Source organism: Pempheris klunzingeri, chromosome 5 (genome assembly GCF_042242105.1).
Source record: "Pempheris klunzingeri isolate RE-2024b chromosome 5, fPemKlu1.hap1, whole genome shotgun sequence".
In the NCBI taxonomy this organism is placed as follows: Eukaryota; Metazoa; Chordata; class Actinopteri; order Acropomatiformes; family Pempheridae; genus Pempheris; species Pempheris klunzingeri.
Window position 1 is genome coordinate 15,863,977 of NC_092016.1, and position 21,982 is coordinate 15,885,958.

The window sequence follows — 21,982 nt, forward strand, 5'->3', positions numbered from 1 at the left end:
AGTGGAAATACGTATTTGACTGCGCTTCATCCCAACAAGATTATATATGGTTTATAATACAAAGAGGACACTCACAAGATCTCAAAGGGTCCTCTGCCTGCACAGTGGCGGCTTTAACATCCCCTTTAATGAGCTGTGAAGTCTGGCAACAAAATCTCTACAATGGCGTGTACCTTTAATTTACTGTTTTCCCTCCAATTGCTCCAACAGCATCACAGTGCCTGGCTGGAAGAGCAGGTACTTAACAAAGACTGAGGCTTACAAACTTTCACATGCTCTCTTATCTTTCGATACTATTATGTTAATGTGGCTACAAATATTTTGTGACAGTGCTTTGTTACATTAGAACAGCACCACCTTTATTAGCACCACGGCCTCAATAATATTGCAGGAAGAAATGCAGCAATACAAAGCTTTTCTCTCATTTCTTGTGTTGCTAATTTTACTGTGTAGCATATATTAAAAAAAACACCAAAACAATATTGTCAAGAAACCATATTTAATGGTGAAAACAACTATTCATTTTATATGCACAGTGAGCAGAAATAAAATAATGCCATAGTTCCATCACAATATTAACAGCAGCACCACTGATATGCATAGCCTAGAGAATCTACTAATGAAAAGAAAAAAAAACATATTAATTGAATACTGTATATGCTTATATTTTTCAGCAGATGTAGCCAATAAACCTATTTTTAATCAGCAAAATTGAAAAAGAAATATACATCAGCTGTTTACTTTTGGATGCTGCACTGCACATTACACCCATTGAAGTATTTGTCACTTAAAAGGCACAATTCACAATGGAGGACTCTCTGTAAAAAGTCATTTGTGCAAAATATATGAATGCTATACTGTTACAGTACTTTGTCTTTTTTTTAGACTTTTGACTTCCCGTAGTAATGGTATATGAGAACTGGGCAAGTTTCCTTTAAAAGCTCTAGCCTATAATGTAAACAGTCACCTCTAAACATTAAAATGACCTGACGTTTTTGTAGTTCAATGACTGTTGGCACAAAATCCGAGATCCCAGTATGTGTCCAGTGAGAAGTCTTAAGGACCACAAAAGGCAGAGTGAGTGTGTATGCGTGTGTTTGTTTGTTAAAGAAGATATTAAGCAGGCATCTTCTTCATTTGGTCCTATTGTTTTTTTTCCCTTTACATCGATAACACAGAGCTGACTGCAGCTGCAAAGGAAATATCTAATGTGGCAAAATGCATCAAGTCAGAGAAGTAATGAAGACAATCAATAGATCTGCCGTAAGGCCATTGTGACAGCCCCAGAATCAACCAGTCATGTTCACCACTGTCCCCTCCACACTTGCAGGGTTGTTATAGTCGCAGCCTATAAAGAAAAGAAGAAAACAATGTTAATTTAAAATATCATTCACGTGTGTGTGTAGATTACTGTGTTCACAAATTGTGTGGATATTTTTATGCGCCTCATAGCCTCCTAGAAAAATAAAACAACTGAGACAGCAGAAAGATAAATGCTATTGAGACAGTGAGAATGACATAGAGAGGTGAACAAGGGGATATGGTGCATGGTGTGAAGATAATTAGCTGACATTTTGGGAAGCTGCGTGTAAATGTCAAATGTCACAGCGACAGCGTGACAAAGACATATGAGCCAATGAGTGAGCCAGCAACACCCGTTTGTGTGTGTGTGTGTGTTGTGACAGTGAAGTGGTGAGAGGTAAAGACATTGTGGGCTCAGAGGGGGGCCGAGGGAAAGATGTTGTAAGATGTAGTACGACAATAAGGGGGAAAGTGCAGACACAAAGATAAAAGTAGACAACTAGTGTGTGTGTTTGTGTGTGTGTGTGTGTGTGTTGGCTTGGCCAATATGTGAAATCATTTAAGGTCCATACTTGTGGAGGGTCCATTTAAGACCTCTTCTGCTTCTGCAGCATCTGAGGAGCCAAAGGAAGAACAAGATGTTATCTGACACATTCACAGAGGGCCTCCTCTTTGACTAGTAAACTTTATAATTGCCTTATGCTGGTAAAATTACTACATAACAACAATAAGTGAACTTCCTTTGACCATGCTCACTAAACCCTTTCTATAATAAAAACAGGATTAAATAGTTAAAGAAAGGCACCAGATGAAACATAACTCTACAGTATGAGATACTTCAATAAAAGAAAGAAAAAAGCCCAGCAGCAGATTCTGTGTCGGTACCTCTTTTCAGCCTCCTCCTGGCAAGTTTGATCTGATCTTGAAGGATCTGAACCCAATCTCGTGGCCCGGGCAACTTCTCTATTCTGTGTTCAGTGCAGTATTTCTCTGTAAACACTGGACAGTCCACACAAATATATTAATGTTTCCTCTGTGTCATTTTTGTTGTACCCTACAAAGAGACAGATTCAGTGTTTTTCTATCTTTCTCACTCCTACCTTTAATGGCACCCACAATGTTCTGGTCCAAGCCCTTGCGGTTATCATTGAGTCCTCTCTTTCTTTTACCGTTTGGCAAGGAGTTAGCCAGGGTAGCATCGTCAAAGAAGGCACACACCTAAACATATAGCAGCTCCATGTTAAAACATTGCTGAGCTTTTCATGAACTTTGTGTTTTTAATAAAATGTAAGTAACCAAGCTGCAAAGTTAACCACAGTGAACTGGCTCTTGAAAACATATGGACTCGCACCAGTTTGCGGAACAGCAGGCTGCCAGAGCGTGTATAGTTGACCAGAATGGAGTCTAGCTGTGCCTTTGAGATATACACGTCATAATCCTCTGCAAGACGCACCTCAGACTGAAAAAGAATCAAAGAGCACAAGAGAGCACAAACTGATCTACATAGGTCATCACAGTTGTAATGTAGTTGTAGGCGTCACTAAATAACAAAAATAAAAGCATCACGATGATTGTGCAAAATCCAAAATTCTGATTTTAGATCCAAAGACGTTAGGGGACCCAGAGGTTCATCTTTAGCAACAAAGTGCAGCACTTGGCAACGGCTTTTAATATATTCACATGAAGTTAATGGAATTCAAATTTTCTAAACGGAGATAATAAAGTGAGAAATTTGAATAATAGAGTTAGAAACAATTTTCTTGGTTCTGTATCTGCAGTGACAAAAATCTAAAAGAGAAGGCAGCGTTCTTGGATGCTGGATGAATTCATCACATGTATTGCCACTTGCAAACTCTATGATTTTTCAGATGCATGTTGGGTTGCGTTAAATAAATGCAAACACACACATTTAAAAACCTTTTGAGAGTTAATTCATGAGAAAGATCATGTTCAAATTCACAAGTGCTGTTTTCTGTGTGTGAGAGAGCAGTGCAGTGACATCATAGATTAGAGCTGCAATTTAAGCAGACATGGGGCACATGTATGTTCATTTACGCTAACATGCAGATTACCTCTAAGGGCGGCTGGTTCAGGAGAGAATGGGGTGTATTGTTGACCGGCACTGGACTGTTCTGAGGTGGCAGCGCTGAAAGCTCAGAGGAGAGGGGATGACCGCTGCCTTTGGACGAGTCTTCCCTTTTCTCACATTTGTTCCTCTTCCTAGATTCGGCAGGTGCAGCTGTAAGTGGTGATGCCTCCAGAGCGGCTAGAGCGGCTCTTCTAGTGCTAGACACAGTGAGTGGTGCCACTTTATAAATTGGCCTCCTCTTGCGGGGCCGACAGCGAGGAGCAGGACCTGGACCAAAACGAGGTTGGCATGGTGATGCTGCCTGCTCCTGTCTTTCTAAGGATGCTAAAAAAAGGACAGTAACACATTTTATTATTTTCTCTCTCTCTCTCTCTCTCTCTCTCTCTCTCTCTCTCTTTCTCACTTTTTCTTAGAGTGTGAGTGTGTTTGTGTTCATCCGCTGACCTTTTTGTGTCTGCATCAGCCTCCTCATGGCGCGGAGTTCTTGTAAAATAGCCTGCAAGGTGCCCTTACAGTTGCACATGCAGCAGGGGGGTTCTGGTGCAGCAGGAGGGACTACATCTGCTGGAAAGTCAGTGGTGCATTGATTAGTGATTGTCTGCTTAAAACATACATACTCATGGGTACAGTGTGCTTTTTTACCATATCTCTAACAATATGTGTGCATGTGCGTGTGAGTGTGGGACTGGCTTGTATGAATAAAAATGCCTCTAAGTGTTTGTCTCTGTACCACAACACACTTGTCTAGTGTTCAGCACCGGACACTGTCTCCTCTCTACTCCATGAGCACCATTTTTCTTTAGGAAATTCAGTTTCTGCTGGTTTTCTCCTCTTAAAACATGCTTTGGTACCTTACCGTTAGCTTCATTCACTTTGATCAGATCCTTGCTGTTGCTGGGTGTCCTCGTGGCTTTGGAGCGGGTGCTGTACTGGCCACAGCCCGGACCGTTGGCGATGGGGGTGGATATGGATGACGGTGAGGGCCCTGGGTCTCCTGCACAGTTCCAGCTGTTGCTCTGGTGGTCCTCTGATACAAGCGATAAAGACGCGGGCTGATGTAGCCAGGTCAGATGCCTATCCTGGGGCTCCTTCGTTAAGCTGTCTTGCTCTGTTCCCACACGCTGATATACCCTGCCGGTCTTATCACTCAGAAGCCTCATCATCCCTGTGATTTGCCTCTTGATCTCCATGCCCTCGTCCCTCACCCAAACTATGTTGAAAGAGATGGGTGTTGGTATGATTAGTGAGACCTGCCATGATATATCACAGAAATGAATCCTTCCGGTGGCACATACCTTCAGACACAGCAGCATCCTTAGGCTCTCCATTTGCATCTTTGCAGCTGGAATTCATCATACATGAGGGATCGAAATCTGCAAGAAAGACTGCACGGTTTTGTTCTGAAGTAGTTGCAATGCAGCTGTAATCAAATGTAACTTCATTTCAAAATGAAGACCAGCGTGACAGATAGTTGCAGGATGATGTTGCGGCCTCTTGCATTGTAATCATGAAGCTTGTGTAGGTTGACTGTGAACCAACCACACACACACACACACACACACACACACACACACACACCCCATCCCATGCAGCAACCACCACCTGTAGGTGGTATGAAGTAGTGTAGTCAAGAAGGTGGCTTAGAGCGTGTAGCTTCAGCAAAAAGTGAACATTTTAACCTGCATGTTGCATGTTAAACATTTTTTCAGATTTTGGATTTCTCGTTGACTTAATTCATTCGTGAATCTCTGTTGAGACTGATCTCCAGGGCGTTTTTTGGTTGGTTTTTTTTTTTCACATGTGAGACTTGAATCATGAGAGGTTAGAACCGAGAGGCACAGACTAAGGGCATTGTCGTGGCCGTCGCTTTTGTTTACAGAGCCGTCTGTACTGGCACACAGCGCCAGACAAACACCCAGACACAGACGCGCGTCTTGCAAGGTCTTGCATTCATTCATTCAGCAGCCTACCTTCATCCGTGACCAGCTTAAAGCTCTGTGACTTCCTTCTCCTCTTCCTTTCCCCAAACTCCATCGTCAGGAGGAATATAGTCTACAGTAAGTCGTGCAGTCGAAAATCGCTCTTCAGAGAGACGGAACCAGTGACTAGGATATACTCAGCGGAATCACTGTCCGTCTGCCTTATTAATCAGTTAAATTTCTCCTCAGGCTGCGCTACACATCCTGTCGTCGGCTCACATTTTCGCCGCGTTGAGCTTAAATTGACCCGATAGATGCTATTGTGCGATCCATTCCCGTCCCCAACATGATGCTGGTTCTGTCCTCTCTCGCCATGTAAATAAATTAATGACTTTATTATTAAAAATTCGTCACATATCCCTTTGCGCCACCTGATGGTATGTTCTCATCTAAAAGGTCGAGTCAGACATTTGCCACTGTAGTGTCCAGACAATAGACTGGCGTTTGAGCAAAAGCAGTAAAGAGACCACAACTGCAAACATAAACTTTTTTCTTCATTTGCAAGATTAAGAAGATCATTTAGTGGCCACATCTAGTGTTTGACCGGAGCCAGGAGGACATGACTGAAACTCACTGGTGTGTGTGTTTAGTTGTCCTGTTAATGTCGCCTTTGTCTGAAGAAAATATTATCTTTCTCTGCAGACAGGACTCGGATTGTGTTATTCTTGATTTCTTTATCTGTGTAGTGGTTATCCATATCTGAGGCTGGTGCATCAAGGGCTGAATTTTCTCTCCCTCCAGTCATGACCTCGCCTCAGGCAACTGTATAATTTCTGAGTCATTGACAGAAAAAGGGAGGTAGTGTTGAGTCACTTAAATGTCATGTGCAGGCCAGTATCACCAGTGTCACTTTGTCCATCATTTGGACAAAGACTGATGAGATGAGACTGATCCTCACATACTGTTTAGTACTATTTAGTATGCCATTGTGAATGGTCAGCTGCCATTATATTTAGAATATGAAGAAATATATAACAACATAATAAGATCAGACAGAATAAATTTAAAAATGGTGTGTATGTAGGTATTCAAACAGTGCTTTGGCAGAACTGTGTCTGAATATCCGTGTGCCAGTAAAACCATATTGATTTTAATAAAACAAGATTGGTTTGGTTTGTATATGTCAAAATGCAGTGGCAGAAAAACAGATGTAGGCTAATGACCACATTATTAGGTTTGGAACAGTGTTTAAATAATTTAATCATGAGAAAAAGACAATTTTAAATGTTGTAGCAGCTTCATCCATCTCTCCTGAATAAATAAAGACACAAATAAACAGATGCCCATACACTGTAGGCTGCAGCAGAGAAAGAATAGAGCTTTGATCAACAAGTAACACAGCAATACAGTAACATTTAACATTTTCCATTTAACAGCAGCAAGAGTTTCCGAATGTTAAGTTTGCTTTTCAGCATCCTGCAGTTGCCTTTACCTCTTTTCTTATTACAATTTAAATTCAAAACCTAATTCAGAGCCTCTTTATTTATGCAGCCTAAAATATCACTCTAATTATACAACTATATCCAAAGAATAACACCTAAAGCATTTTTATGCCTAAAGGAGAGTGCTTGGTCTTGTCAAGTTTTGATATCGGCATGCTAAAATAAGACTTCAATGATCCGGTAACCCAATTTACAATTTATTTTCATATTTTTATTTTGAAAAGCAATCAACACGATTCACTGAGGACTCTTACACTGAAATTCAGTGAGTGGATATTTAGGTTAACTTCCGGTTTAAGCCTCTGGGTGAAAGCGTTGTAGCTACAGTCTTATATTTGTGTTTATTTGTTGAAATAAACGAATAACGCCACAATTACTTTCCTGAAATGGATATACTGAAAGATGAGATAGCGAGGAAAAGGAAACACATCGAAGAAAAACAGCTTGTTGACGTGAGTCGAAGAGGAAGTTGCTAGTTTTTGTTAGCTCGGTAACTTAGCCCTGGTGCTAAAGTACTGACCACCGTTAACCTAGCTAACATGTTGGCCGTCTTTCCAGAGTTACCCATGTGTTCAGATGTGCTGATTGATGTATTAAACTATAGCTAGCGTTAGTTTGTTAGCTTAGGCAGAGTAAGATTGATGAAGTGACAGTAACAGCTAATGTTATTGTAAACAAAAGTAGCTTTCACACACGTAGCGTTATCGTAGCGTTAGATTACCATCATGTAGGCTAATAGTTTGCTTAAACAAAGTTATTACAACTGTTTCTTTTATGCTAATATTTCTGATTAACGTTAGCTGTGTTTGCCCTCCGTAACAGGAACACTTTATTAGGTGCATCAGTCTAATACAACAGCCCAGCAATAAATCCTGCCCTCATTAAGTTTATAATGCTCAGTATCTCTGAAACTGCTTTAGAGGGGTGAAGATTCAACTGTATGGTGACTTTGGAGGATGCTGTTTATGGCGCTTTTGAATTGAATTTCATTATACGAAGGGGTGTTTCATTTAACCCTTTGGCCTGTCTTTGTTGGTATAAATGGGGTGGACAAAATAATATAAACACTTGCCAGAATAACACAGTGCTGTTCAACAGCACCACAAACTACATCCTCCAAAGTGACCATACAGTTGAATCTACACCTCTCTGAAAGAACAGAAATTGAACATTTTAATAAAAAAAAAAAGATTTCTTGCAGGGCTGTTGCATTAGACTGCATTAATTGTAGCTAGATGTGCCTAATAAAGTAACAGAGTGTGTTTTTACCACACACAGAAGAACACCCGTTCTGTTAACTAACTTTACTTATAATATATTCAATGTGATTGGAGGATTGGAGTAAGCTTATACATGAAGTATGCCTGTGTTTGATTGTTCTTTACATTGCAGTGAAGTCTTAGGTTCGATATTCAACACAAAACACTAGATGCAACGTTACGTGATAACTCATGGGACAACCATACGTCGCCTTAGCAGGGTATTTTCTACAATTGCCACCTATGATCAGCAACTGTTTTTGTTGGCTTTGCACCACTTAATTGTTTCACTAAATAGACCAAAGGGACCAAGGAGTCACTTGCCACATGTCAGTGTGGAGCAGATAAGAGATTTATTCTTTACATATGGGCTTAATATAATACATCATACATTGACAGAGTAAGAGGCGCTGTACATGAAAGTTTTTCCCTGCAACGTATTACTACTAGAAAACCGCCCATCCCCAGGGTGTGTGATGACATTCATCAATTGATTTGCCGCAAGCTTTTTCCGGTTCCAAGCTATCGTTATTATACCAACTTTTAAAAATCCACTTTCGGGCAGCCTGTAATAACAGGTTAAGGTACCCTTTAGACTTCCCTTTAATAGTTCTCTCTTTAGTTTACAATCTCTATATTATGCCCACATTCAGTGAAACTTCAGAATTGTACATTTTGAGATATTGCTTTGTTTAAAAGAATTGGCTTTACTGTTTGAAAGCACTAAATTCCTACATGCACCACTGTATGTTGTCACATTTTGTGAACGGAAGAAAAAAGAACATCCCTCTTGGGGAAATGACTAGCTATTATGTAATTAAGATATTCACACTATACTGCTGTAGTAAAAGAGAAGGAAAAAATTGGCACCTAGCATCTTTTTTTGTTCAAGCGTTATCATGTCATGAGCCCCTGGCTTCCCCACCAGTATAATCATTTAACTGTGGTGTACACTGAGTTTGATTAAAAGTGTAAAAGAACTGAAATATCTTTCTGCTTCCAGGACTCCAAAACATTCTTCAAAAGGGGAGATCTTGCACGCAAGGAACAAGAAGATTACTTCAGAAGATCTGGATATAAGGTTGATGCCATGGTCACTCTGTGTCTCTTATTCTCTCTCACACACAAGCACATGTAAATCACTGCCTTCCCTTCAGTTGTATCTCATGTTTAGTATGACACTCTTACACTTTTGCCAGGAAACAAAGTACGGTCAGGCTTTGATGCTCAGGTGCACATTAGTGTTTGTGTCTGTGTTTACTGTGCTGTTTTTCCTCAACCTGCCTCTGCTGCCTGCATCTGTAGGTTCAGAGAGAGACTCCTGAGAGCCAGGTATGGGATTGCACAGTGAAAGTAGCTGACAGGATGCATGATAAAGGACAAAACACACTGTGTCCCAAAGGCTTCCGCTTCCTTGGCACCCTTTTCTGAAAGTTTACTCTCTAAAGCCAGTGAGGATAAAAGCAGAAATAACACGGTGGAGATTATTTTTTTCAAGTGGAGGTTGTCAGAAATGACCCTGTGAGGGCTTGATGTTGTGGTGCAAGATAATTCTATAAATTCAACATCAGACAACTCAACTAGTCACTAAATGTTTTATCAATATCAATCAATATCAATAATTTGATATCAGCTATAGAAATGTAAGTTTTTACCACCACTCCTCCTCTTGTTGTGCTTGATAAATTAAAAAGTTTAAAGTTTATTTCAGGTAATTTTTTAGAAGACATCAATTTTTCTTTAATTTCTCTCTTCAAATAGTTGCTTTTAGGGTGTCTAGCCAGCTGCATAAAAGCAATTGAAAATATGAATTTATTAAATTTCGCCCACAGTTTGTGAATTTGCTGAACCACATTGTGCTTCCTATACTCCACCATTGGTGATATTTATGCTTTTAACGACTGATTTATATATATATATATATATATACATATATATATAGCAACCACAAGTAACTGGACTATATGCTGGACTGGTGATGTGTAATATTAAATAATAATATAAATATTTACAAGCAGCAATAATCACTTGTCAGAAAGCAAGGGAACAAGGAAGGGAATCAGCAAATCCAAACTGGGACACAGACTTGGTGTGGATTTCAGCATGGGATGCCAAACTGAAATAAAAAATAATTCTGTTATCAAGCTGCCCTTCTTATTTTGCCAAGTGTCTGTGACAGCAGCTTTAATATTTGGACCAACTCTTAAGTTTTCCCTGGTTTTGTGTCACTAGTTTGCATTGCCCTGTAACAGTTGCTCTATGGAAAACTGCATTTCTGTTCTACTTTGTGCAAGGCTCAAAATGTCAAATGTATCAAGCTCTGCTCTGTGCACACATGCAGTATACTGTGTTTATTTGAGCAAGAGTCCTTTGAAAGGCGCTTTGTAATCAGTTTCTGTTTGTTCTTTTAGATTGTGCTCCTTAAACCACAATCTAAGTGTGCCGGGATGCATGTGCCCATGAAAGCATGATTTGGTAGCATACTTTGAGTTTCCTTGTTGCCCAAAACAACCCAATATGTTTGTTGTTTTTTTTTACCTGTGATTAGGCTTTAGGCAGTGCAGCCAGCATTCAGTTATTAGGCAACTTGTCTTTGTAGAAGACTTGCAGGTAAGATAGGGATGTGAATGTGAGCAGTCCAGTTTGATCATAGTGACGCACATCCTCTTCAGTCCTGAGGTCTCATCTCATTACAGGACATTACAGATGCTTTTCACACATCAGTGGTCAATTCTGGACCTTCATATTACCTCTACATCCCTCTAGTAATTTATTATATATATATGTTTACTTATATATTTATTTTCTCTTCACGTTTCCCTGAAGATTGATAAGACAGAAGATGATGAGCCATCCACCTCCGCTAATCCAGTGTTAGAACTGGAGCTAACAGAAGAGAAGCTGCCAATGACACTGTCACGACAAGAAGTGAGTCAGTATAAAATATTAACACTTTTCTCACTGTAAGTCCTCTTTTCATATCGCAAGTTAAGTGTGTCTTTTGCATCACTGTGTTTGTGTAGGTTATTCGGCGGCTTAGAGAACGAGGGGAACCGATCCGACTGTTTGGGGAATCTGACTATGATGCCTTCCAGAGACTCAGGAAGATTGAGATTCTGACCCCAGAAGTAAACAAGGTAGGACTGAGTGGGACACAACATCCACTAAGGAAAAAATAATAAACCTTGAAGTTCTGTAGCAGTGAACCTTATTTATGTTTTAAAACCAGTTATTCGCATTTTCTTGTTGGAAAAAAGGGTGGATGTTGCTGTTTATTATGTGACTCTTTTTAATAGTGTTATTATCCTAAAACAGTGTGCTGATTAACAGTGTTTAATGCTGCCTCTGTTCTAGGGATTGAGGAATGACCTGAAAGCAGCCATGGACAAGATTGACCAGCAGTACCTGAATGAGATTGTTGGAGGAACAGAGTCAGGAGAAGTGGACACACAGCACGACCTGAAAGTGCATGAAGAAAACACCACCATAGAAGAACTGGAGGTACAAAACATAGTTAACAGGGTCTCAATTTTTCTTTAAGTTATGGTTATGATTGAGTTTGTCCCTGATACTGAAACTCTCCTTTAGGCTCTTGGTAAAACCCTGGGCACAGGAGATAATGATGGAGACCAGGAAGTTATCCACAAGTTTTTGAGGGTAAGGCCGAGTAAATAATGCTGTTCTTCTTATCTAGAGGGAGCTGTTGGTTAAAAAATGTTAACACCACCACCGTGGCTGCTGTACATGTTGATGTTCTTCATTCCCTCAGCTGCAGGATTGATCTGAGTTGCTGTTAAATAGATAAATCATTGTTAAGTAGACAAAAAGATCTTACAAGGTATTTGGCAATGGGGTGTGATTTGTGATTTTAATGCTACTAGTACTTGTTACCTGTTTAGTGGCAGCAACTGTTGCAATTCTTGTAAAGCCGTATTTCTGGTTTTTGTTCTAGTTTCTTCTTGGCGTTTGGGCCAAAGATCTGAACAGCCGAGAGGACCACGTGAAGCGAGGTGTTCAGGGCAAGCTGGCCAGTGCAACCCACTCACAGACCGAGTCTTACCTCAAACCTCTCTTCAGGAAGCTCAGGAAGAAGGTAACATTTGTGAGATCGTAAAACAAGCTGCAAGGATGTTGTTCACATGGGTTTCAATTTTAAATTTCTAATAGATGTAACTTCTCTATTATGCCTTTCAGAGTTTACCAGCTGACATCAAAGAGTCAATCACTGACATCATTAAATTCATGTTGGAGAGAGAATATGTCAAGGTATGTTATCTATACAATAGTGTTTTTTTAGCTCCTTTATTGATTTACAATGTGTCAACTTAATTCAACTTTCTGTCAAGGCAAATGATGCCTACCTGCAGATGGCTATTGGTAATGCTCCCTGGCCTATCGGCGTGACCATGGTGGGTATCCACGCCCGTACTGGGCGAGAAAAGATCTTCTCCAAACATGTGGCCCATGTTCTCAACGATGAGACACAGAGAAAATACATCCAGGTGAGAATGTGAGATCATCCTCTACAGAAAGTGTTTAAACTTTATTAGGTTTTATTAGTGACCCTCATGCGTAAACATAAGCTATTAATGATTGCAACATCATTGGAAGGAATTGATCATTTTCTGCCTTGTATCCTCTAGATTAACCTCATGTTTGGGTGGACACCATGTGCCCCCCATTTCACAGTTAAATATTGACATTGTATTGGAATTACAAAATAATGATGAGCGCTAAAGCGTCGAGGCATTTTTTTTCTCATCATTTACATTCATGAAATGCCACATTCAGGCACTTGTAAATGTTGCACTTTAGGTTAGAATAATTTCTACTCTTGTTATTTTGATTACTCAAGTAGAGGTGCACTATAGAAGTTTCAATAACTAAAATGAGAAAGACACAATGACTCTTCATAAAGCCACGTACAGTAACATACTTGTATGACTGGAATTCATGAGGGGACTATTCCTATGCTGAAACCTGGTAGATATTTTGCATGTAGGCTATGCAAATTTTGTATCATTATTCTTCTCAGTATACACCATACCTGCATAAATTGGCATTTCCCTCATGCTAATCGTGTATTATACTGACTGAGGAGAGGAGATCATGGCTGAGGTTATTGACTGGTCCTATACTGAAATTACGAGAGGTCAACAGATGATGTCATACATCAGCTAGACATCAGTATATCTCCCAAAACTATGTAGTCATAAAATATACATATGAACAAAATGTTAATAGGTCTAAAAAAAAAGGTTTTAAACAGCTAAATATGTTGCTGGGCAATTTGAAAAATGGATTTACTCTGTGGAATGTAATTGTCCCATGTTTATACATTTCATTGCCAACTTAATTTGCCTTGTTTTGTATTTCTCTTTCAACAGGGGCTGAAGAGGCTCATGACTATCTGTCAGAAACACTTCACTACTGATCCATCAAAGTGTGTGGAGTACAACGCTCTGTAACTTGTAACTCTGGCTTAACTCATGCCAAGGCCGTCAGGTCCATGGTGTCACAATCCAACATGGGGATTTTTAACAGCAGCTCAATGATGGGTTCTGGCATGGCTTGATTGTGGCTGGGGGAGAAATTCTCAAAATCTTGTATAACAAGGGCCTCATATGTGTTTTGCAGAAGATAACTATCTGAGAAACTGCAGAATTTAAACAGGGTTTGTCTGAGTAACACCCATTACACACAGTTAGAACTGTGCTAACTTCCAAGTGTAATGAAAATCTCAGATTTAACTGGAGAACTGGAGACAGTCCTTGAGTATTATTAGACTTGTCCTTGTGAACTACTGGGAGAACCAATGCACCTGTCATTCCATTAATAGTCACAAGACCTCAGTCCCTTGTGAAGACCTGATTGTTTATGGATGCTCTGACGAGCCAAAACCCGTCTTGCAGGGAATATTATTAAAAAGCAGAATGTTTTGACTTATTCGCTGCTCTTGTTAATATTGGATTAAATGAGTTTTTCAAATATCTTTTTTTCATTGTGTGGCAAGTAAAGTGCCATTTGCCAAGATCCAGTAGTGTAAGTTCTATTACACATGAGAAATACAGTTGTGAACTCTTTATTGACGTGCTAAAATCAGTGCAGTTTAAGTGCAAGCGTTTTTCGTGTTTCAGCTGATAATTAAACCAATCAATGTGCCCCTGGGCTATCTTAGTAAGACAATAAAGTGTTGTTTTATTATACCAGCTGTTGTGATTGTTAGTTTTTATGCAGTGTGATAAATGTATTTCTGTAATTGTGGAGAGTTGCCCTCTTGTCTCCTGCAGCTGGACTGATGAATGGGACTATTTTTACCCACCATAGTTTCTGTTTTTGTCATTTAGAAGGTTTGTCTGCAGGGAAACGGTTTCTAATGAAGGACTCTCCTCTGTAAATGTGCCATGACATGCTTCAGTAACATTTTGGATCGCCCACTGTGTGACTGAAGAATTCATAAAGAATGTACTAGTCAGATAAAAATAGCCCATAAAGGAATCAGTGGACTATTACGTGCTCTACTGGACAGCAATCCAAGAAACTAGATTTGCACCAACTGATTGCTGGTGGAAACCTTCCAGTAGTTCGCTAAGATCCAGCGTCACACACTGACCTTATTACGCAGGGTAACCATGGTGATCTGATCTGTTCCTTGTGGTCATAGTTTGTTCACAGCAGCCTGAGCCCACGTCACCACAGTTTCAGTCCGTCAGCTCTGAACACATCACTACTTGAGACTCAGCTGGACAGGTTGGCAGTTGGCCGTGCAAATACCATGAAGTGGTTCTGGGTTTACTTCAGACATTTTCCACTTTCAGCACCCACATCTAACCCACAGGAGAGAAGACAGTTATTTCCTTTGAACATTTACTGAGCAGAAATATTTTACCTTGAGTATGAAACAACCTCATCAGAAGTTATTAGATTTGTCCACCCGTGGATTAATTTATCTGCCTGTCCTTGAGATAAAGTATTTGTCCAGTCTAATCTGTTGTGTTGCTGCCAGCTGCGACGTTGACTTAACCGAGGCCTTGAGACGACAGTCCAGTGGAATGTATTTGCAGTTCGTTGTAAATTATCTGTTATCTCCCAGACCAGTGGTTTGCCCAACGGAAAGGAAATAATTCATTTCAGGTGGACATCTCCAAGATTAAAAGGAATATAAAACTGTAAGGTTCACTTTGAGATCTTCACAATTACTCATGTGCACAGTAGAACACTTTTGGAAGAGAGATGGTGAGACGGGGCATGAGAAACCCACTGTAGTATGTAACAAGTGTCATATTCATCTATCCAAAACTCATGCTGGTCCAGTGGGCAGTGGGGGCTCCTTCTCTGTGTTAGAAGAACACGCACAGTAGGGGAGAAATTGTGCATGAAAGGCTGTTTAAAGTGAGCAAGGAGAGAAATGGCTGCCTGAGGAAAAAAAAAAAACTGTAGCAAGTACTGAATTTTGGTTACACTGCAGTTTTTGGGTCTGTATGGTCCCATGTGAGTACTCTTGTATGTTTCCCTCATGTTTAGAATGTGCCGCCCCATCCGCGTGTTTGAAGACTTCTCAGTTATATGTTATGCTACATGTTGGGCAGAGTAGCGGGTGTGTTTCAGTGACACTTTTTCTCACTGTGCATTTCTCTGTGCTTGTGTGGGTATTTGAATGTCAAAACGTGATGCTCTCTTTCATTTCGGGTCTCTGTTTTCTGTCCCTTGATTGTCCTCCTCATTTCACTTGTCCAAACTATTCAAAGATGTTGTGGAGACTGCAAACTAATAGGTGGCCTCATCCCATTCCCCTGGCAGTGACCTGTATGTAGATATGCTGATTTGATACCGCCTGAACTCCCTGGCTACAATGAGGGTTTGTATTCATTATGTGGGGGCCTAATTTGTTTTTTTTCTCTAATGACCTCAGATCTATGCATAGCCCCATTACTGGCTGTAAGATGTGGGCAAGCTGATAAAAAAGAAACCCTCCTCTCTGTGCTCCTTTTGTTCTGGCGTAGGACTGTGTCAGGGTAGGACATGGGAGGGATCCACCCAGTGTCATTAACACATTCAAGTCCCCGGGCTTCGTGGAAGGATTATCTCCTTCGCCCTGCATGTGTAACTGCATATATTAGCATGCCAATGTGGAAATCAAAGCAAAAGTGTTCCTCGATTGTTTTCTAGTGTACTATTTAATTGCAGATTATCTGAGGAAGGAATTGATTTAGGTGAGATGCGTAAACATACCTATTCACGAACATGTAGAAGGATTGTTCAGTCCTATTATAACTGTCACATACATGCAGTACGTTCTCAAAACATTGTGTTTTTAATTTGTTTTCACCAAGCTGTAGCTTCAACTAATTCTGCATGAAAATCAGGATAACCGTTAAGGTCTATAATGTGATCATCAGCACACCATTACGGAATATTTCAGCTCATCATTTATGTTTCCAGGTGACCACTCTCCTCCAAAATGCCTGGCCTGTGGTTGCCTGCCAGCTTGTAGGTCTTAACTGTAATTAGGGCTTCATTTCTCTTTTCATCTGAACTGGCTGGACGGTATGATCGTTGCCAGGCACCTGCAGAGGTGGAAACCAATTACCGGTGGAAGCATGGCGTATAACACCAATACGTCTCTCTCTCTCTCTGAATGTGTGTGTTTGTCTTTCTGCCCTCACGTTCTCTCTGGATCCCTGGAAACATAAAAGACTTTATAGATTTGTGCATGTGTCTGTCATAGTCATAGATGCTGAGAAAAATCTGTCACGGAAACCTCTCTTGTGAAGGGTTTGACTCGTCTCAGGGGTGACCTGGGTAAATTGGTATCATCATCACATTTACAGTTCTCTTTTTATTAGCAGGACTCAAATGGGGCTCAAGGGTCAGAGTATTAGTTAAACTGCTAAACCTTTTGATGAATGTAACGTGCTGGGGTCATTCAAAGACGGCAGTGGAGAATAGAAAAATGATGGGCAATTTCAATGACAGAATATGGCACCGAATGCTGTTTGCTGGCAACACAATATGCATTCATCAGTTCTGCTTCTTTATTTGTTATTTCTTTGAGGGGCGTTTTAAGCCTCAAGGTACAATTGTTCTCTCTATATACAATACACAGTAGGGAAAGGAATTGTGTTCCTTCAGCGCTGCAGTGTACACAAAGTAAGAAAAGATATAATAAGTTCAAACAATTGTCAGTGCGATGAAAGTGCGATGAATTGCCATGTTTGTTTGTTGAAAGTAGTAAAAAATTTCTAATGAATAAAAATGTACGTTCAAAAATAAGGCCTTTTTAAAAATGAAAAGAGCAAGGACACTGCAACATCGTCTCTGTTCTGCTACTTTCAACGTGTGGTTACAATCCATTTTCAGCAGAAGCACCACAGAAATGCATCTTTTCATATAAAATTGTCCTTGTCCTTTGAGGAGCCATCACCATGGTGAGGTGTATTCATAGCCAGCCTTCCTTTGGTCGAGAGACGACAGGAGGCAAGAAGGAAAGGAAAGGAAAGTCAAAATTGAAACTACACGCATTATTAGAAGTAGAAAGGAGTGCAGAAGAGATTTGAAAGGATGTGAAGCTTCCTTCAAGCAGATTTCATTTGCACAAATATTCACCAGCATCTACTCTCATCTGACTTTTTCCCCCGTTGATCTCTGTCCAGCAGCTTTAGCCTCACTCTGTTGATCCTCATCATCCAATCAGATCAGATTGGTCAGTTCCTGCTTATTGCAGCACTTGTCTCCCCATAAGGGAACATTATTGTTGTAAGATAGAAGTAGATGCCTCCACTCTTTGTAATCTGTCCTTTGGGATTTTACAGTAGGTTTGCTGTGCAGCTGTCCTTGTGTGCGTTTGTGTGTGTGTGTGTGTGTGTGAAAGAATGAGAGAGAGTGAGAGAGAGAAAATCGACCACTCTTGTTTTAGCAACAGTAAATCAATAGTTTCCCAGAGTAAAGCCAAAGCACATTGTCCAGCCCCAGCAGTTTGATGTTAAGCATCTATTGGATTTCAGGACTGGAGAATGACATACCTGCAGCTAGTTTTTCCTCTGACTTCATGAAGTCCTGCCACTTTCAGAAATATGACTGATTTCAACCTTTACGCGTAGACTGCTGATAACTGCTCAGTTTGTGCTGACGCTTTTCACACACACGCCTTACTTCAGGAGAGGGATAGAGAGAGAGAGAGAGAGAGAGAGAGAGAGAGAGAGAGTCCAGCGTGCTGCAACAACTCAACTTGCAGCGGAGGGAGCGGAGAGGACGCATGTGGCAAGTCGCAGCTGGGTTTGGCTGCGTGCGTGGACGTAGCCTGCTTCTCCCTGTCAGTGAATGCACAGATGATGGGAGCATGTTGGGCTAATTAATAAGGTAGAACAGAGCTACTGCCAAAGCATCGCCTGGCACACATTACGGTGTAATTTCTGCTGGCGGTATGGACGAGCTGCAGGCAGACAACGCAGGAGTTGGCGGCATCGGGGAAAACGCAGAGGAGAGGTATCGCGCTCTAGCCTATGACACCGCTCTGAGCACTTTGGTGGCAGTGGTCGTGTATGTGGTGGTGAAAGTGAGCCTGGACGGCATCAGACAGTGGCGGGCCAGGATCTCGGTGCTCATCGTGGGTTCGGGACCCGTGGGGCTGACGGCCGCGCTCGTCGCTGTCCGCTCCGGGAAGGTGCTGAAGCTGACCGTGCTGGATGAGAGGTACCGGACTGCGCTGCTCTGCCGGCCCCAGCAGATCGCCCTGGATCCCCGCAGTGTGAAGTTTCTGCTGGGACTCGGGGTGGACTTTGATAACATGGAGGGCTGCTGGCACGACGAGCATTTCTTCACCAGGATAGGTGTGTTTCAGGAGTACCTGCTGAGCATCCTGGAGCAGAAGAAACAGAAGGTGGACGTCAAGGTGCAGCTGGGAACCAAGGTATAAGTTCCTCTCTGATCTCAACTACATCACAGCTTGGTGATCACCTTATATTCTCTATTTAACATATATACAGTGGCAGACCCTGCAAGGCTTTTACCAGTCTTCAATAATGAACAGGCAGGGCTTCATACTCATGATAATCCTCATGTGTTATTCTCGCCACCAGGCTATAAACCCTAGGTTACACAACTTCAGTGTCTCCTTGAAATTTCTCTCATGCAAATGTGTCAATAATAGATGGAGCACTGATCTGGAAATAATCTGTGATGACTTTGTAGAGAGGAGAGAGACTCCATGTCTCACACTACCTCATCTTGTAATGACTGTGCCTTCGTAGTCTGTCAAAACCTGATCCTCCCTAAGTGGCAGCGGTCAAAGAAAAGAGGCCGGTGTGTGCCTCCACTTCAGCAGGGGGCCGATAGCTACCAGGAGTGATGATGACAGAGATGTCTCTGTTTCTGTGTCCAATCAGAAACCCCAGTCTCCTCCGGCTCTATAGACTGAGCCCGGACAAAGCAGCTGTCTGATACTGTGGCACACTCATTCCATTTTTCTGACATTCATTCCTTTTGATTCTTTCTGCTGCTCATAACAACAGCTAGTTGGCCCTCCCTGAAACACAGAGAACATCTTTTTCTCCCCAAATGGATTTTTATTCATTTGCCATTGTTAGTTGTAAATTTATACTGCATTAGCAATCATCCTTACATCTGACTTACTGTAGATCATTGTGATAATTTACAGCAGGCACACTGCACACACACAAACATAATACTCTACTATTCACTACTATTATACTAAGACCTTGCCCCCACACAACATTGGATAATGTCAGACTGAAAACGGGCTCATCAGTTGAAATAACCTGTTATGTAAGCTGACCTCAAACCTGAGGAGAATCCTCGCTGCAGTTTTTAGGCCAGTGGAAAGCCAAAGACAGATTTATTGTAAACAAATGCTATTCCAAACATATTATAGCATCAAAATGAAATGGATTTTAAAATGTAATCCTATGTGGATCCCAAAAGATTTAATTACAAATTTCAACAAACGTTTTTTTCAAGGGGATAACCAAGCCAAATGCATTTAAAAGGAAAGGTTACTGTGCGACCTGGCACCTGTTTACACAGCACAACATCAAAATGCAACAGAAAGTGTGTTCAGTGCATTACGATAAAATTACAAATGTAATCCCTGTTTTATTAAAAAAGTGAAGCATTTGTTTGTATAGTCATCACTGTGAGCTTCATAACACCCACACCAAGAGAACAATATCCCCTTAGCCTGACCTCCACTTAGGGCAAAGGAATAACCTACTGACATAAAAACCTCAGATGGTTTCCTCAGAGTGAAGCCATGAGTTCTCAGGGTGGGCAAACAATTATTAAATGTTCAGTGAATATTTGTGTCATGGCTGGAATCCAGAGACAAGGCTTTGTTACTGCTCTATTGAGATTTGAGTGTCACTGTGGATGTTGTGACGGCGCTTTTATTACACTTGATGTTTTTCTTCCCCCCTAATACCCAAACAGTAGAAAACATAGCTATCTTAGTTGTACACGTGTGTGTTGCTGTTCTTTTCTGGCTCTGGCTAGCAGCCTCTTTCCTCCTCATCTCCAATGTCATTCCTGTTAGCTGCTGCTGTCCTCCCTGCTCTCCAGTGACTCACCAACCTTTTGGAGAAGGAAGACAAGGTCAAGAGGGTCTTTGATCACAACAAACTTCAGTTTCATTCAGAGTCACTGCCAAGTTTGCCATTCCCTCTTGATTAGACAGGACATTGTGTTTGATGAATGGTTTTTTTCACCCTCCTTGAGTCTCAGTACTTCAAAGGTCTGAGAATGCAGAAGGGGTCTTTTAAATTACCTGTTCTCCACAGGTCTAAATGGATTAAACACAGATCTCTCAGGCTCTGAGTCATTATAGCACATGTACGGCCCTTTTATTCTCCCTTTCAACGTGTCAGTCTCTCTCCAACTCACTTTGTCCTACTCTTCTCTCCTCCCCTGCACAGGCAAGTACCTGGTGTTTTACTGAGGGGCAGTGATGCATACACACTAGTAATAATAAATCTTTCTGAGAGATGCATGGTTGCCCAGAAAAGCACAACCTCTGGAGCCCATTTTAATGGCTTATGTATGTTTATTACAATACCCGTCTGTTTCTTAGATTAATATTAATAATGCAAAATATAATATAAACCTAAGAAGTATTAGCAGTACAATGTGAGGATTTGCTGCTTCTCTTTATCTTGTGTGACAGACAAATACATTTATGTTCAGGACACTGTAACAGGCATTTTTTTTAAGTGGCCTCTTTTCAATGTGAGGCCATGAAACTTTGAATAAAAATCTAGTATCCAATAAACATTTTGTCATGTTTTTTGTTTATCTCTTGTGGTTTCAGTTTACAGAGGAATACCTGCGGCGGATCCCACACAATGAGTGGCCACGTGTGATCGTGGTGGCTGATGGGTCATGTGGCGACTCCTGCTCGGTGCTGGGAATCAGCTCTGACTACACTGTGGAGTCCTGTCATGCCTACGGAGCTAATGCAACTATAGAGAGACTAGACCAGAGACAGGTCAGGACACACACACACACAAATGCACACACGATCTGTATGTGCATACACGAACACGCGCATTAGCGGGTGCATTCACTGTTTGTTTAAAGAATGAAAGCAGTAGAAACAGGATATTGTAGGAGATTACGGTGAAGGCGACTTTATTTGGCTTCATAAGATTGATTTGAGCAAACAGTGATGTGGACCTGCCAGTAGCAACTGACCACAATATCTAAACAGATTTCAGCAGACTGCTGGATCTCGTCTGCCCTATTTTGATTTACTCATCGAATTTGATAAGAGCAGCTGTTGCTCTGATGGAGGCAGGTGATGGTGAAGATAAAGCCTGCTATTTATTTCGCCCCCCGGGCCAGTCTCATAATCTGCTCAGGTGAATGTGAATTAAGATATCAAAACATCAGCTGCAGTGTTTT

The 21,982-nt window shown here is 41.1% G+C and overlaps 3 protein-coding genes across 3 annotated transcripts in view; 2 read left to right on the forward strand and 1 right to left on the reverse strand.

Moving 5' to 3' along the window:
- Window positions 1-21,982, forward strand: part of chkb (choline kinase beta) — a 249,422-nt gene that overhangs the window by 33,196 nt on the left and 194,244 nt on the right. The gene's annotated exons all lie outside the window — the stretch shown is intronic.
- Window positions 1,284-5,726, reverse strand: bend7 (BEN domain containing 7). Its single transcript, XM_070830543.1, is given in 11 exon segments — window positions 1,284-1,348; window positions 1,875-1,916; window positions 2,188-2,301; window positions 2,403-2,520; window positions 2,654-2,761; window positions 3,375-3,715; window positions 3,836-3,952; window positions 4,248-4,601; window positions 4,687-4,764; window positions 5,362-5,443; window positions 5,637-5,726. Coding segments are annotated over 11 exon segments (1,503 nt in total). The 3' UTR covers window positions 1,284-1,289.
- On the forward strand, window positions 7,124-14,277 carry prpf18 (PRP18 pre-mRNA processing factor 18 homolog (yeast)). The gene is made up of 10 exons (XM_070830601.1): window positions 7,124-7,264; window positions 9,075-9,152; window positions 10,898-10,999; window positions 11,095-11,208; window positions 11,426-11,572; window positions 11,660-11,728; window positions 12,024-12,164; window positions 12,266-12,337; window positions 12,418-12,573; window positions 13,459-14,277. The coding sequence occupies exons 1-10, from the start codon at window positions 7,199-7,201 to the stop codon at window positions 13,537-13,539; spliced, it is 1,026 nt and encodes a 341-aa protein (XP_070686702.1). The 5' UTR covers window positions 7,124-7,198; the 3' UTR covers window positions 13,540-14,277.

Bases quoted from the DNA above. Each gene is read 5' to 3' on its own strand.
- prpf18 (XM_070830601.1), top strand. From the start codon at position 7,199: ATGGATATACTGAAAGATGAGATAGCGAGGAAAAGGAAACACATCGAA. The intron at 9,153-10,897 runs GTTGATGCCATG...GTTTCCCTGAAG, and splicing joins TCAGAAGATCTGGATATAAG to ATTGATAAGACAGAAGATGA. The intron at 12,338-12,417 runs GTATGTTATCTA...CTTTCTGTCAAG, and splicing joins TGGAGAGAGAATATGTCAAG to GCAAATGATGCCTACCTGCA.